The sequence below is a fragment of the Pogonomyrmex barbatus genome, unplaced genomic scaffold, assembly GCF_055798465.1.
Source record: "Pogonomyrmex barbatus isolate J1 unplaced genomic scaffold, ASM5579846v1 scaffold6, whole genome shotgun sequence".
Lineage (NCBI taxonomy): Eukaryota > Metazoa > Arthropoda > Insecta > Hymenoptera > Formicidae > Pogonomyrmex > Pogonomyrmex barbatus.
The window spans coordinates 3,454,998-3,473,079 of record NW_028297160.1 but is presented as its reverse complement, the minus strand read 5'-3'; the positions used below and the strand labels follow the sequence as shown (position 1 = coordinate 3,473,079).

The following is an 18,082-nucleotide window of genomic DNA, read 5'->3' as shown; positions in this document are numbered from 1 at the left end:
TCCATTGTACATGTATCTTTTTGTGTGTGTGTGTGTGTGTGTGTGTGTGTGTGTGTGTGTGTGTGTGTGTGTGTATTACAAAATTTAAAAACTTAAAAAATATTATATTTTATAATTTTACCATCAGGACTTTTGGAGTGTCCCCTCGTTCTCGGCGGAGCCTTAGGTTGAGCATTCGTCATAGTCTCTTGTATCGAGGGTAGCTGTTGGAACTCGGCATAACTCGAGCTAAGGAAGACATCACCCTCGTTCTCGAAGAGCCTATCGACGCTAGTATTCATCAATTTATTATTTTTAAAACCAGTCAAATGGAAGCTAGCGAATGACGACCTAGACATCGGATTTACATCACCGACGGATAGCGCCATAAGCGCCGCCGATGGTATATATGTATTTTTGGGACTCCTAGGCCCAAGGCCAGCCTCTAAAGCCGGAACTAAGCTACGAGACATCATGTCCGCGGCAGATCTCGGTCTGGTGAATGGCATAGCGCTGTGCGGGAAAGTCTTCGGTTTGATCGGCGTTATCAGCATGTGTTCCGTCCACGAGGTCTCTAAAGAAGGCCTTTCCAGACGCTCGACGTCAACGTTTAAGGTTCTTTGTGCGAAAGGTACGGCGAACGTTTCAGGAGGTATACTTTGAAGCCACGAGAGCAAGCTTAAGTCCGAATCACTGAAGCCCACGGAGCCATCTAGTAGCCTCGAAAAACTCATTTCTACCTGTAATAGAAATACACGGAATAAATTATATCTTAATTAAATTAAATGTATAAAATAAAAAAGAAGAAATAAATGTATAATATATATAAATGAATTATTAATAAATTATCTGAAATTTTATCATATGTATAATTATATATCCAAATACAAAAACGAAAATAATTTTAATGTAACTTTGATAATTTTCTAATATTCTGTAAAATAAAAAGAAGATGGAAAGACGAAATTCACCTGTTCGCTCTCTTTCGACCCAGTAGCTTTTGCTTGACAATAATTTACGCAGGATTCATACAAGATGCCCTTGATGATAAGCTGAATGAGTCGATCATTTTTTGCCGAGGTAATCGGGTGTGCGGGATCAACGCTTTTCCTGTCACCCGGCAGGAATTTCTCTACCAAAGGATGAACCTCCCGGAAACATTGCACTCTTGCATTACTAGGATTCCAATCCTTGTATTGCAAGTGATCCGTCAGTCGCGGCAAAGTGAGTAACAGACACAGACTGCTGTATTCCTCCTTGGAGGGCGCGACTTTTTCGAGATCGCTTAACACCTTGACTACCTCCTCCACGGCATTGTCGACGCTGCCATTCGTACCAGCAGCTATGACGTTCGCCTCGGACTTGATGCACAGCAGCTCGACGTATTTGTGGCGCAAGATCGAATACGTGAATTTCCTCATGTCGAAATCCGACAGCGCTTCCAGCGGCTGGATGAACTCGAGCACGTCGTCCCATTGTCCATCGAGAATTAGTTGGCGCAGGAAAAGCACATCGTCGCTGTACTGGCCGTTTATCACGCCGGTCTCACGCTCGAGTGAGAGCTGCGAAATGTGAAGGTCGCGGCTATGGAGAAACTCCAAGGTCAGTCTCACCACGTCCTCCTCGCGCAGCGTCAGATGCGCCGCCGGCATCACGTACCGAATACGCAACCTAGATCATTTTATAAAACATAAATTGGCTTACTATGTCTTGCCGATCTTTGCATCGCATGGGGATCAATCGCCGGGACATACGCCCGAGATATGAAGGATAAATTATTGAGAAATTTTGACAGTTGAAGTTTTTTTATTAAATATTCCTATAATTTTCTGATAATTAGATCATTTTACAGAAATATGTTTCACTTGCTGCGAAATTTTATAATAAATTTGGTAAAAAAATATAAAGAAAATTAAAAAATTTGTAATACGATTTTAAAATAAGTGTGGCACTCAGAAAAAATATATAATTTTCATGTATAAAAAGCCATATTAATATCAGAAAAACGGATATTATACGAAAAATATATTTATAAATATATTTAATAAATCAGAATTATGAAACGGAAAATTTTTATTTCTAATTCTTCTTTCATTGTTAAAAACTTCGCATAATACGCAATACAACATTGTGAAAATAGTTGTTCATTTGGGAGCATATATTGAAATTACCGTGGAGATTACGAGTAATTTAACACGATATTATCGTATTGCTAGTGGATATTACTATATAATATCTGGGAATTACGAAAGCGCTGCAGGAATTCACCTCTTGGTTTCAAGCTTCGCGTGCTATAACTCGAGATAACGACGAAACGCAGACGGACAATTTCTTAGCGATATTTATATTCAAAGTGGCCCGCAGCGAGAGAGAAGTCTAGATCAATGTCTCGGCATCCAGCCACCCACTTACGCGATAATCAGGGCACGTCTGCGGGTGCGCTGGCCCCGAAGTGCAACGAACTCTCGTGAGGAAGTGCTATTTCGCGCATTCCATACGTGCATATCATTATTGGGTTTCGTAATCGTGCGTTTTACAACAGACGGAAGTCCGCGCGCGCGACTCAAATCGCGTCCACACGAAACGCGATGATCGTTACAGTTCGCAAGCTCGCCGTTAAGCAAACGCATGCCGTACCGATTACAACACAGCGCGAACACGCGTTGCCTTTTCTTTTTTTTTTCTTTTTTTTTTTTCAATCATTTAGCAAATGTAGCAATTCTCATTAATGATATTTCCAGAATGCGTGCGAGGGTTTTTAAAAACATTTGATGACATTCATATTTTTGCCCCGAATGATTTTACATGGTCAGAATACAGATTGGTCAAATTACGGGACACACGAAACTTGTAACATCAGCAATTCCACGGGTTATTTACGCTTAGCGACGGAGAAATCGAATCAGTTTCGAGCGAATAGTTACAAGAGCAATAAGAAATCAGGATGTTGTCGTGTCAAGGATTTGTGAGTAAACTTTTCTGATTTTGACACATTTTACATTTATTTATTTAGATTTGTTCTTATATAAATCTTTATTTTCTAAATTAGATGTTTTAATGATCATCGTAATGATGAATTTTATAGAAATTAATAAAATAATATGTCTTTTTTTTATATTTTCCCTTCAATTCGCTTTTTATATTTAAATAATTTCGCGCAGTAAATTCACAAATCTTCCTTTTAATCATTTATATTGTTCGCATATATAATTTAAAAAATACAATTATACTATATTAAATATATCCACTTGAGAACATTTTCATAAAGTTTTCTTAATCATTCCAGTTCCTAGCAGTGACGTCGATAAGCGTCGTACTCGCCGACATTCTCGTTCAACCCAACTATGAACATCAATATAAAAATCCACAATATTTGCAACATCATTCTCTTCTACAATATCCAACGCAACCCCAGACCGAACAATATCACATCAAACAATCACCCAACGAACAAACGATACCATATCTTCCAAAAATTCAGAGTGTTCAAACAGTGTATCCCTATTATAAATCGTACCAGGACAAAGCTTTAGTTGCGCTAAGACCTCCGTATCATCATTTATATCATCATCATTATTGGTTACCAAAACCTAATCATTTCCATTACGCGAAGATAGGAGGTCATGGATACATGCGACCTTCGGTGTTCGTCGGCTACCCTCAACCCTCGGTAAATACTCATCACACACAGTTATTTGATAAAATATTTGTTTCAGCAATTTAACTTTGTAATATTCTATATCACTATTATTCGACTGATATTTAAATTTTATTTCATTTAATATTTTAAATTCGTATTTCTTTTTTTTTTATTTAAAGTGAATCAATGAAATATCAATGAAATATCAATAAAATAAAATAAATTTATTTTATATGCTAAATATAGAGGCCAATTTATTTTACAGCCAAATAGATTTTTCTTAAATTACTTATATCACAAACTGATATTTATTACGAATAGTACTCGGAAATGATTTTCTTATTGAAAATTTCTTAAGGATTACATTTTCCCAGATAGTACACTACCAACATACAAGATCGCGTAGATCCACTCCTACAGACATCGAATCCAGTAAATCTCCGATCGTTGCAAATGACAATGATGTGGCCACGAAGTCGCCCTTAATCGACACCAAACATCTTACGGACATCGACTCGCTACTTCCAAAACACGAACCTACCGATACTAATGGTAAACAATGAAAGTTAAAGTTCTTTTTCATGGAGCAATCTAACATACTTATTTTGAAAATCGTGTGATTCCAACTTGCAAGTTCCAGTAAAATGTAAACAACATTCAAAAATATGTCGATATTAACGTAAATGCGCTTTCAATATAAATCACGTTCAATTACAGATAAACATGTGAAAAACCGTCAGACTGATGATCGGCCATCCGGACTTTTACTTGGCCTCTATCCGGAAAATATGTACCGCAGTCCTCCAACTGAAAGTACAATAAAGGATAAAATGCAACATCCGCCTCTCACATCATCTCCCGTCAGTTCGAGCACGCCAAAATATCCCAATGAGAAAGCTCCAACACAACTAACACCGATCCAACCAACGCTAGAGACAGTTTTCCAAGGAAATGGACAAAATTATGAAGCATCTCGTATTAATCACGACGAGTCACACTTCACTCACAATGAACCTTATACAAAATTCGAACCATTTTCGAATCCAATACCGATCGTATTTCAGGCAAGATCGCTAAACGAGGAACCAGCATCGCAGATTGCCTACGACAAATATTATAACAACTATGATGGTACATATGAAGATACTGTAGACGAATCAACGAGGCAATTTAATAGATATGAATATTTGCCGAAATATGATTCCGTATATGAAGAATTAATGCCTCAAGTAATCTTGCAGAAACATGCACGGAATTATCAACAAGCTATATATCCAGAGCTCGAAAAAAAAACTTTACAGGTAAAGATTTTAATGTTAATCTAATTTCACGTCGTTAAAATTTATTTCTGTTAAATTTATAGAAATTTAATCAATTATCACAGCTAAAATGAGATATGAATTTTTCGCGGAAATATTTCCAATTAAATCTCAATTTAAAATTAATAAATAAAATTCATGCAATCTCGATAAAAAAAAAGGATAAATGTTAAATGTTTAAAAAGTACCTTGTTTTATAAAATATGTACTATTCATACGATCTACATATTCTCAAAGAAAAAAAAGAAAGAAATTTCTTAAAAATAATTAATAAAATGCATTCGTGTGTTTTACAGAAAATCACAAATATGGACGTGACCAACACAGCCGAGCCAAGACAAGATAAGTTTGCAATACACATCCCTTTTATTCCCAATAATTCCGAAAAGGAATCACTAGGAACAAACAATGCACCAGTAACAACTACATTTGTACAACCTTTAGATTCTTTCGTCCATAATCAATATAAAAATAACGAGCAATTATCAGGAACTGATGAAACCGATATACTTTTTGACAGTAATAAGTTTGTTCCAAAGCAATATTATTATTATTCAGTCAATAACGACTTGGACTATGATTCGGATGACTATTCAGACGAATACTTGGACGACGAAGACCTCGATGACGATCTCTATGAGAGAACTTCATATTCAGCCCATCTTAAGCCTGTAATCGTAACCGACTATTTACTTTACACAAATATTAGTCCTCGAACCAATGCTCTGACGACACCGAAAATACAATTTTTAGACCTACCAGAAAAAAAAATCCGAAATACCTTACCAAGTTCCACATACTATTATAATCCTTACGGATTTACCACTTCATCACATGTTTTTTATTAATAAGTTGCTGTTCTAAATATGACGCTTATCGATTCCTACGTGTCACCTTAAAGCAATGAGTCGATTGACCGTAATATAGTTTTCATGTTCCATTTATTATAATTACTCTCATTCCCTTCCACGCATAAGTTTTTATAGACGCATATCCCTCGTTGAACACTGTTCACTCATCAGCAGTTGAACTTTCATATACAATTTCTTAAATAAGGAATAAAATTTTTCACTTTCGTGTTATAAGTCTATGTAATGTATTACTAAGTAATATAATGCTAAGTTCTTAAATAAAACCATTTTAATAAGAAACATTAATTCTCTTCACTATATTTTTCCCTTGTCAAATATGTTGTCACAAAGGATAATCCTAACAATTATTATCAACCAAATTTAATATTGCAAATCTTAATAATAATTTATTTACTATTAATAATTAAGTTGAATCACGTTTCAAACAAATAATAGGTGAATGTATGGTAACACATAATAAAGTTAGTAATGCTAATTGCAAGTACAAATACAAAACATCCTACATATCTTTTTGACACATAAGGCTAATTAATGAGAAGTCAATTTCATGATGATTGAAACCGATAAAGACCGATAATGCTCGAATACATCTAAAATCATGAAGTTTCATCATAGAATATAAACGGGAGCACTTTCACCAATAATCCTAACTTGGATTGTAACTGCTGAGCGAACATACAGTGATGAAACGAAAATTCAATTTCAGACAATTTGCCGGGAGAGTTAATTGAGTCGAACTCCGGGATTGAGGCGCCGTATGTACGTCTGTAAAATGTGCGAATGCCTGCCGGAAAAGGAGGGCAAACACTGATCGAGCAATTTCTGTCTCGCCCCCCCCGGGGCGCATCTCACTATGATGAAATGCAATTTCTTCGATTCCGCGGAAAGCTGCTCTCAGTGAGACGCGCGAACGTTTATCCTTCGTTATCTTTGTCGTTGGAGCAAACGTCGCACGGTTCGAAACGCAATGAAGATTGATCGGAGAATTATTATTTATTATATTTGCCCGAATAGAGTTGAATGACAGGTTTCGGCAAACTATCACCGTGCAGAAATGACGCAACGTTAAACGGACACTATAAATAATGAGCCGCGACATTTTGTGAAATCAATTGCTGGTAATCGCGAGTCTCATTGATCGAGATGCATCGTTGATCTCTTCAGATGGAAACGTAATGTATGGCTGACGGCTGCCAGTTGTAGCAGCCCATAAACCCGTCGTATATTAACGCATCGAAGTAACGGGGCACTGAGGCGTTTAAAGTGTGCTGAAAGTTATGAAACGAGACGTAAAAGGCACGCACCGTGTTTACAGCGATGTAATCATCAGCATCGTTGCGTGAATCTACCGCGAAATAAATTTCGGCCTTTTGTATGTTAATTCAATCGATCTCTGAATTTCGCTGCGTTCTCTTTTTGAAATTCCTTGTCAATAATATGATGCAATTTTAAACGTGATAAATTAACATGATAAATGTAAAATATAACAATGACAACTTTATTTGCGATCCAATATTGCCGTCACGGGTGATTGATTTATTTGAAATTTAGGAGGAAGCACGTTTATTAAACGGAAGTTACGAATTGTTCGCGAGTCGTTCCACAACGTTTCCTGTAATAATGATCAGAAATTGGCCGTTACGTTCGTAACAGGCGAGTTAATTTAGCTACAATTAAGCATTAATTAAGTCAACGAGGAACCTTAATTGTCTATCAAAATGTATACAAGATGCATTATCACTTCATGTCAGCTAACACGGAAAAGAAATTATATTGAATCAAATGTAATTGAAAATAATCTTATTGATTTATTAATGAAATGCATATATATATATATATATATATATTTCTTTTATTAGCTTTTGAATTAAGATTATTTTTAATTACATTAATGTTGCTGATTCAACGTTATTTTTTTCGTGTATAGATATATATTTCTACTTTTTTAAAATTGGAAAACTCTTACATATCTAAACTAGAGTTATAAAACATTCGAGGTTCTTCTATATATAAATTAATAGAATTAATAAAATTAGAAAAGATAAGATAAAAAAGAGTAAAGAATATAGATAATCAAGATCAAAACAAGAGACAGATTACAAAATATAGATTACAGAAGAACATAAAATTATTATATCTCTATTCTCTATTCTCTATCTTCCAAATGTTGATTAAGCTCAACAGATTGTTGAAGTTTTGAAAGTACTTTAAGCCTTCGAGAATCTTCTTCAATGTACTTTATATTTTCAGTTACAGAAATCTTTGGATCTTTTAATACATCCATTCTTCGGTCTTCGATGTTTTCGAAGCGTGTCGAGGTCTCTTGACCGCCAGCCGGTTTCATTATAGCAGACATATAATCTCAAACTATCATTCAAGAGTGAAAAAAGAATTTCAAACATAAAATGCGTCTTCGTCGACTGAATTTTAAAAGAAACGTTGTAAGTTCGACGAGTCTGAACTCGTCGCTGAGTGCGTTTTGCCGCCTTCCCCAACTTCAACTTTGACATCTCCTTGACTTCTTTGTCGCGACTTACTTCATGTTTCCACTTTCAAGTATGTGATTTCATCGTCACCGACATTCACATGCTCTGTTCCCCTTGCGACATATTATATGCACAAGCGACAAGAGGAGAACGATCATTAATTTATACCACGACCTTTGAAGCAATCCAATATAACGGCGCATCCTTCTGCAGGATAGAATTAATCAAGCATGCAAACAAGAGACGAGTATCGCTTTCGCAAATCACTTTGCTTTTCCGTATATATCGATTTCCCCGGTGAAAGCTCCACAATAGGAAGTATAGACAGGAAATCTATAATTTTTTATTTATTATAATAAATTAACATTTATATATTTAATAACATTCTACAATCATAATCTTGTGTGTAATGTTAAATATTATATTATTAGTTAAAATTATAAAGAAAAATTAACAAGTTATCTTAACTTACTTACTTAGTATTAGATGATAGTGAGAGCATAAATCAGAAAAAAATTAAATAAAAATAAAATTCATATAAATATATAATTTGATAATCAGGTACATAATAACTAATGTCACTTTCTTATGCGACAAAATATCTAAATGAATCTCTTTATTTTTTCACCGAATCAATTTTCGCGCATTATTTTAGCACAATATACAATATTAGAGTGTTATAATAAGTGAAAATGTATTTTAAATTAAATATATTCCGAGAAATTCACATTTGTTCCGAAGTATGTAAGGCAGAGAAAGGAAAATATGACCTATGTATGAAATATCCTGAGGCAAATACCTTTTCTAAGAAAAATGGAAGTCGCGATTTGGGGGGGTATTCGCGAATGGTGCTGTAGAATTTATGGTGCTTGCAGAAAAAAAACGAAGAACACTGTCGCGTGACCTATCTCCGTGGGTAAATCAAGCGTCAAATACCGGTACCGGTCTCGGCTTACGGGGTCAAAGCTGAATACCTCCATTACAGGATGGTTAATGGTCTCTTTGCGCGTTTCTGTCTACCGCGAAAAAGATTCCCTTCTGAAAATATTGCTTCTGGCTGGTGAAAAAATGGAAAGCTTGCTTCCATAGACTACTCCTTCTTATCATTAGCAAAAGTTCAACGAACTGCTAACATCGCATTGCTACAAGATCTAAAATTATCAAACATCTCGTGGAGGAAACCAACGCTAAATTAAATTTGTCAACGCTAAATTCGTTGCTAAATTAAATCTCACGATGTTAAATTGAATCTGTCAGCACTAAGTTTCGCTTAAATTACACTGCCAACGCCGAGAGTCTCTCCAAATTCAAAGAATCTATATTTCGGTAACATATATACGTCTGATAAAAACTCAAGGTGTTTATGTTCACGACAGTTAAATTGGAAAATCGCAAGCAATAAATGTCACATGGAGAGTGATCATTCTTCAATCAGAGTAAAAGCATCGTTAATAGCGTCGTTTTCTCACACGAAATCGAATCTTGCTATATCTCACGATGACTCATCGGTGCATTTCGTACCGTGCGCAGAAACGACGATATTTCAACGATCGTAGATAATTACTAATGAACGCTTGTCACTATATATAAAATATATATAAAATCACCTTTAGTTAAATAAAAGGACAAATCCACACTATATATAAAAGTGATGTAAAAATAAATTTACAAGCTATCGAACGATTGCAATTATTATCTGATCTCCCTCGAACCGCATTACAGAGAAAGAGTAGAACAGCATACCGTTACGATTTTTTCTATCAATGTAATATGTGAAAATTGAACTATTTTCATCTAATATGCTCACATAAATTATTTATAATACGTAAGTGAAATCTCGATGTAAGGCTAATAAATTTTTCTTAGGAATTCACGGTGAAAGATTCTATCGCTGAGTGAGTCACTTGATTCGGAGAAAATTCTTATTTTTGAAGAAAAAAGAATTAGACAATAAAAGGGAAAAAAGGGGAAATCGTGCATAATTATCACGATTAATTAATATATTTACGTCTTCTGGATCGCGCGTTTGTACGTAGTAGTGAACATTCACGCGAGACAAAGGCTCAAGGATTTTTGTAGCAACGCGCACATCACACGCACAACGCAAACGTTTAGGGTAAGATGCAAGAGCGAAATTGACAGAGCACGTGGCCGAGAATGCACGTACGGATGACGTCGTGCGACATACTGACTCGGTGTCGCCGACGTCGAGGCGCCGCGACGACGGCGCCGACGTATCGGCCGGAAGTAACACCCTCGTGGTTACAGTCACCAGCACAAGCGTGACGCGCATCAAGATCGCGTCGCACGTGCAAAAGTTACCCCACGAGAAAATCAATGGCTCTCCGAGAGCCTCTGGGTGAGCAACCCTGTACGGTCGTGTCACGAAGCGGAAAAAGGAATCAACGACGTCATCGATAAACATTCAAATGCGATAATTCGTTGAGCGAATATGTTACACTAAGGTTCAAGATGTTAGTGAGAAATTGTTATTTATCGAAGAAAAATCAATCGCAAAATTTCGATACGAATAGTTTATTTCGCAACATGTAATCTAATTAACATGTGGTTAATTTTTTATATTTGTTGTTGTAAATAAGAAGTGCAAGAGAGTCATGCATCACAGCGGGGTCCGATCACGAATCGAGTCGTGAAAAATTCGCAATTATTATTTTTGCGAAAAATATCACATCAGTCAGAAATCGAACCTGGATCTCCTGCTTACCGGGCAGGCATCTTATCCTTTCGACCATAGAGGCATGTGATATTTATCGTAATAACGTATTTAGAACAACATGTTAAACAACCATGTCATATATACATATATACATATATTACATATACATATATTACAATATATACATATACATGTATATTCTCAAATTCCCACGACCGGTATTCCAGAGTGATATTGGCCTCTCACCGATGAATGCACGTCGGACATAATTTCGTTGGCAAATTTAAAAATTTGATCGGATATAGATTTGAAGGTAATTTCGTTGAACCATCAAAATTATTATGTAGAACGCTTAAATAATATCGCAAAAATTTTTTATCTTCTAGCAATCGACTTGAACATTGTACATGATAATTTTGAAAGTCCAATAAGATTATTTTCAGATCTGTATTTAGTCGAATTTTTAGATTTGCCAATAAAAATATTCTGTATAAATTGCAAAAGAATTTCTTGTATTAAAGTTAAGTACTTTAGTTTATCTGTCTGGATGTTCATTTACGTTATAATTAAATTTCAAAATTGAAAGAAATGACACGTGAATTCTTTTTCCGCAGTGACCGTCTCAATTAAGCGTTCCAATTAAATACAATTGTACGAGATAAACCAGTCGTCGCAAGAAGTCCGTGAATATCGTGCATTGCATTAATGCGAGAAATTTTAACGAGTGACTTTGTAAGTTGTTCTTGCGCCTTCGACATCTCCGTAAAACCGACCGAAGAAGAACCAGTCCCCTGTGACCCCTCTTGCATGACCTTCACCTACGCGGCCACCTTCTCCGGAATACCTGCGGCCAGGTCAACTTCCGCATCGAAGAAACATATCTTTACGGTCGCGAGTATCTCATTGCCGAAGGCCGGTATTCACCTATAAGCGGTTTTTGCAGAATCGCATCGGTCGAGAAACGGTGGACGGAGCGAATAACGGCGAATCCGCGGCGAATCCGACAAAATCCCGTCAGCGTATCGGGTGGCCTCGCGAAAGAAAATTGCACACCACAAACTGCCTATGCCACTGCAATTAGTGGCAAATTAATATTGCTACCCACAGTATAAAGCTAATTGAATAGCATCGTTCGTTGCATAAGATGTTTTCAAAGGGATGTACATCCGATTATTCATATGCGGAAATTAATTTATTATATTTATTATACGTATTATATAATAGCGTGTACCATTTCGAAATGAAATTCGAATCCCGAAAGAAATAATTGAAAATTAGCATATTTTCGTAGAATATATCTTAAAAACTTACATAAATGCAAAAGGAAAACATCTACATAACAATCTAATATAAATAATTAGTAATAATATTTTTTATATATTTAAAATATTTCAGTCATTGATTTATATATGATTTTATCTACAATTTATATAGTATTTTCTTACACACTTGCTATTTTAATAAATATTTTCTATATTAATTATATAATTATTATATTAAATTATTACATTAAAAAATTCTGAATAATTTTCTGTACATTCGGCCTTATACGAATATGAGTACTTCATAAATCAAAGATAATTGTGCTTGCACTCTGTTCTTGGATAAAATTATTTTCCTATCAAAAATTAATAATTATGGATTATTAGTATTAAAAATTAATATCAAAAGTATTACAATAGTTTGAACGTCATCCGTACGTATAAAAGGTAGAGTCGGCGCGATTAAGTTGAGTGTCTGATTAAGTGCTCTTAACTTTTGCTTCTGACGAAATGTCGAGCGAAGAATGTAAGAATGGACTTGACGAAGTCGGTGCAGCGCGACGTATTCTGGAGCAATGTCCGTTCCGGGCTACGTGCTCCCCTTAATTGAGCGTGCGCTAATCCCTCTTTCCTTCGTCGTTGGCCTGGGGGAAGACGGCACGGCAATTCCCCACGTGTGGTCGCGCCTTAATTGAGCGTGCGTCCACTTCGAGTCTGACGATTCTTTTCTCATCTTCCTTGCCGTCCCGACATTAAATCGTGCTCACGTGCACGCGTAATAAATTGGAATCGTGCACTTTGCGAAACTGTCCTAGGACGGTAAAGCGGCCGTGAAGAATGCGATTAACTCCATTTAATTCGGTGTGACTTTCGGTTAAGATACTAATTTTAGTTTTCTGTCAGTTATCTTTCTTATCTTGCCGCATTACGAAAACACGAAACATTAAGATTTCTTATCTCTCTTAGTAAACATCTCAGTTCTTGAAATTTGGCATAAAAGACGCGAAATATATAAATAATTTCTTAATTACATACTGATTAATTTTAGTAAATGAAATAAGTGAAACGATTAAATATATTCAATAAAGTTTAGTAGAAATTCATATATTTTGGTATTTCTAACAAAGACATATAATTCTAAATAAATGTGTGTGTATATTTCACAGATTCTCCGAGAAATTAATACTAATACTAATATCGAAAATATTTCCTAATCATGTTTTCTATAAAAATAGCAAAAATTTAGAAAGTCAAGATTTCATTAGATGGTATTCTCATTTTAATTAACGATGTATTTAATTCGCGTGTTAAATGCTAATTTATTTTAATCGAAAGAAAATAAGAGATCGTACAACAATCATATAGATAAATTTAAACAAATGCCACGTTCAAAGTATTCTATAAGACACGTGCTATTTTAACACGAACAATCGATTTATGACATTTACCTAAGGTTTTGCACTCATTTAAAAACTCATTTACAATGCTGCAACTCATGTAACTTATCTATTGTTATAAACTTAACACAATCTATATAAAGAAAAAAAAATCATATTAAGAATTATCCTAACATTTTATTATTGCATCGAATTAAATATAAATTTTCCCTTGAAAGACGATTCAGATATTATTTCTGACATAATTTATACTGTTCATGATGATGATACGATACGAGTCTACAATCAACACAAATATTGTCAGAGCGACATCATAAGTATCTATATGTAATCTCAAAGTAGACCTGTTTATCAGTGATTCATCGCTGCAGGTCTTCCTAAATTTATTATTAGAAGTCGAAGTGAGTCGACCGGTTGAGTAATCTGCGATCTTCTCATTTTTCCAGTATTAGCTAATATCACAGAAAAAACCAAATTTATACTGATTAATTTTACATTTAAATAATGATTTGTATAAAATAATAGTACTAAGTATAGTACTAAAATTTTTTCTTTATTGTATCTATTTGCGATAAGATTACGTTTTCTGCAATTTCTTATCAGATTTTACGCAAAAAGTTATTAATATATATCTATGTTTTTCAACATTAAAATAAAACAAGACATTTCTGATGATTCATCGGGATATTAAATATTTATGTCAATACAATTTATATTAAATTCAGGTAAAGTAATCAATTTTTCGATAATTCATTATTTCATTAAATGAAATGAGATTGTTCCATTTCTAATGCAACCAAATCAATTATTTGATTGTTATTATTTCAAAATTAATTTCTCCTGAGCTCTCACAATTATCAATATGCCTTCCGTCAAACACCAGCAAGAATTCGCTGAACGATCGAGGCCAAGTTCGTGACGACGTCCGGCCACGTGATGCGTTGTCACGATCGGAACTAAACGTACTTTCGATCCGCCAGCATGTGCGTTTCGGCATGAACGCACGTCGTCGTGGGGCATTCATTTCTCCGAGAGGAGAAACGATCTGGCAGAATTTCACCGACCCAAAAAACAGCTTTTCTGACGTTGCGTGAATTTTTTTCCCCTCCTCGCAATATTCCTTTTTCCTACGACTGTTTCTTCCAACAAGCGGGTCCTCAGAGCGGGTAATGAATCGGAATCGATAGCTCGCATTTCGTCGCCGTGATATTGTCCGACGAGAGAAAAAGCAGGAAAGAGAACTTGATCTCGGACCGCTTGAAAAATGAGATCGCGCATTATCACGGGAATCATACGGGACTCGACGCGAGGCCATTTAGAGTAATTTGCGTTCGGTCAATGCGTATCGCGGGACTTTGAATGCGTAACGGCCCCAAATTTATTACCGTTGTCCGTTCTGACCGAATTCACATAATGTAATGTCTCGAAAGGTCAATCGTCGTACGATTATTGAAACGATATTTCGTCAACGTGCTTCCTTCGTTATATTAATAACGTGATAGCTCATGGTAACTTTACACAATAGACATGTAATAGCGTGTACTTACTTTTCATCGTCATAAATACCGGTTAATTATCGAACCGTAATTGCTGGGAACGAGAGCAACGTGATAGCGCAGCTATAGCGCTTCCCATACCTTCCTAATGTATCCTTCGAGAAATCCTCAATCAGAGCAATCGCCGATGACATCACGACGACCATGGTAGAGCTCGTATCTCATATCTCGCAGATGACAAAATTTTTCGACGCGTATAGAATCACCGCACTATTAGTTCAACTCACTGCACACTCGCAAAAATTTGCAATCAATGTCGCTAATTACTCTCGAAGAAGAATTTTTTTTCACTCTTGCAATCTTGTTTCGAAAGTTCACGTACTTGCTGTTCTACGTTGAGGAAAACATTGAGTTGCTCGACCACAAAGTCGTCGATTAAAACAAGATTGACGATGCAAATCCACGGATCCACGTGAATTGCCCCGAGGCCTGTCTTCTCTCGAGTCGACGACCGTGGATCAATCTAAGATTGCCTACTTGATTTCTCGGAAGATGGATATCCAGATACCAGCGAGAAACGGGCGCTATATTGGCTGGCACGCGCCACGGACAATCGGACGAGGATCGGTGATGCACATAATACGATGACCGATGCACAGTCACGTAGATCTTTTTACTCGACACGCAACGAACTGTTTTCTGAACTCAGATCGCACGACTCACCGCGTTTCACAATTTAATGATTTGACTTCCCCCGAGGATCGACTCGCAATCTCAAAAATTATTCGCTGATGAATTTCGAACAAAGTTCTTCCTCCACAATGGCAAAATTTCGGTTAATATATTTGACGCGCTCGATTCACTTTTACCCCGAATCGATTTAGAATACTGTTCGAGATATCAGTGGCCAGGTATCGTAATAAAGATTCTTGGATGTTTCGAGACACCGAGTTACATCCCGAGAAGAGCGTCGTCATCGGCGCTTACGGCGGTTTCGGCGAGCGACGGACTGCAAATGCACGCACGAGATCGTGGAGAACCAGCCGGTGCACCGTCCGCAATCGTCGAGGAGGAGAGGAAGAAGGTCTCACTGAAGATGCTCGCGCCGGTTCCGAGGAGGCACATTCACCTTGGCGAGCTCTTACGCACTTGTGTGCACGCGTAAGCGAGCCAAAGTTGTTACCTCGGTCGGATCATATACACGGCAGATGCGGCGGTATCGAACTCGTGGGACCAAAGAGTTTCTCTGCCGCGATAACTTCGAAGCGCCGGGCTTTCACAACCTTGATCTTGATGATGATAATTTATATGTTACGAAACCTTCGCCTTGTAAAATCAGCGCACAGCGAAATTTAATTGAAACCACTTGTTATGGTTATCACGAAATCGATATCGAGAATGATCAATCTTTATTAACTACTATAAGGATGAAATGTTGGTTTTATTCGCAGGGGGCATATTTTATAAGATAAAAGTCCTGTTTAATTTTTTCCAAATGATCTTCCAATTCAAAATTGTGTTAGGATAAATTTTCATCATTATATTCTAAGATTAAGACTATTAGATATAATCCATACAAATTCTATTTAATAATATTTAGGCTAATGTCATCTTTTAAAATATTTCGTATACAAAAGCAAATTATCTTACTGAATTTTTAATATTAATCTTCTAAAAATATTAGAATATTTTTTAACTTATTTTCATACAAGACATTTAAAAAAATATTAGTCTATATATCAATTTCAAGTCAATAATCTCAATCTCAGAATATAATGATAAAAGCTTATCTTTTATTAATGATGTATTAAATTTTTAAGGATTAAAATACAAAAGAATTAAAAGCTGGAAGAAAATTTATCACTTAGAAATGTACAATACAAAACACATCATCAAGTCATCTCCAGCTAAGCTTAACTCGGAAACCTTACGTTATGTTCAATCTATTGCGATAGGATCTTCACAAATGGAGAGAAGAGGATTTAGTATAAATTAGCATGCTACCTAGAGGAAAGTCATAGATAAGAAGAACCCGTAGGGGTACTTTCATACATCAAGAGGCAATTAGATGAAGAAAGAAATCCTCTGTTAAGAACCGGTTGGCAATTATAAGAGCGCTACTAAAAGGGTTGAGAACCTTTGTTCTCGCTCGCTTAAAGCAAGAGAGATCTCTTGCTTTAAGAGACAAATAGCTCAAAGGTAATGTCCGAAAATAGAAGATAAGAAGAAACGCAAATCTTGACCAACCTCTAATTACTCGAAGCCGATTACAATGCCGTTAATCGCACTAATGAGAGCACGCTTTGACGGAACTTACGCGTTTAATGCACTGTACGCACATCTTGGTCACACTCTGAATACGATGAAACGCGACATTTAAATATCGCGAGCCGCTCTGCTGGATGATTACGAACGACAAGAAAAACTCGCAAGGAAAAAAACCTCCGCAAAAAAACAACTTGTCGTGAGTTACATGTGTTTACCGGACAAAATTGGCTCGACAAAAGTGGAACTTTCTACCCCATATATTTTCAAAATTGCATATAAATTAAACTCTGCATCGATAATATTTCATGGACATAATGGACAACGAAAGATTCAAACAAGTTCTGAGAATCTCTTTCATTAAAAACAAGGATTTAACATATATCTCATGGTATAAGTTCGTGTCTTGTTGTATAATAAATATTTCTTTGTTTATATAAAATGGTAAAAATGTCTGTGTAACAAAGCTATAACACTTTACGTTATATACCTTACGTTACTTTCATAAACTTTCCTTTCCTGTTAATAGATAGGAGAAATGATTTATAATACTTCCGCCTAACGGTACATTTATCAATCGATTAATTAATCTCCAGTCAACCGGATCTTCGACAAAAAAACCTACGTATGAAAATGTATTTTCAAACATATATGTATCTAATTAATGCACTTCACGTTTCCCACTGATG

At 35.9% G+C, this 18,082-nt stretch overlaps 2 protein-coding genes across 9 annotated transcripts in view; one reads left to right on the top strand and one right to left on the bottom strand.

Annotated features, from left to right (window-relative positions):
* Positions 1 to 16,479, bottom strand: part of LOC105429009 (WD repeat-containing protein 47) — a 62,157-nt gene extending 45,678 nt beyond the window's left edge. For 3 of the 8 annotated variants that reach the window (XM_089082599.1, XM_089082600.1, XM_089082601.1), the window contains exons 1-3: positions 2,392 to 2,762; positions 951 to 1,650; positions 122 to 719 (exon numbers count right to left, since the gene is read on the bottom strand). In XM_089082599.1, coding sequence (XP_088938725.1) covers positions 122 to 719; positions 951 to 1,650; positions 2,392 to 2,609 — 1,516 coding nt within the window. In that variant the 5' untranslated portion in view covers positions 2,610 to 2,762. The other 5 variants (XM_011641652.3, XM_011641653.3, XM_011641654.3 and 2 more) reach the window with 5 other exon arrangements.
* LOC105429008 (uncharacterized) lies at positions 2,790 to 6,089 on the top strand. The gene is made up of 5 exons (XM_011641651.3): positions 2,790 to 2,944; positions 3,266 to 3,649; positions 3,994 to 4,171; positions 4,337 to 4,920; positions 5,235 to 6,089. The coding sequence occupies exons 1-5, from the start codon at positions 2,924 to 2,926 to the stop codon at positions 5,784 to 5,786; spliced, it is 1,719 nt and encodes a 572-aa protein (XP_011639953.2). The 5' UTR covers positions 2,790 to 2,923; the 3' UTR covers positions 5,787 to 6,089.
* Positions 16,480 to 18,082: the final 1,603 nt, after the last annotated feature.

Excerpts from the sequence above, each read along its gene's own strand:
- LOC105429008 (XM_011641651.3), top strand. The coding sequence starts at position 2,924 with ATGTTGTCGTGTCAAGGATTT. Across the intron at positions 2,945-3,265 it reads TGTTGTCGTGTCAAGGATTT|TTCCTAGCAGTGACGTCGAT; the intron begins GTGAGTAAACTT and ends TAATCATTCCAG. Across the intron at positions 4,921-5,234 it reads TCGAAAAAAAAACTTTACAG|AAAATCACAAATATGGACGT; the intron begins GTAAAGATTTTA and ends TGTGTTTTACAG.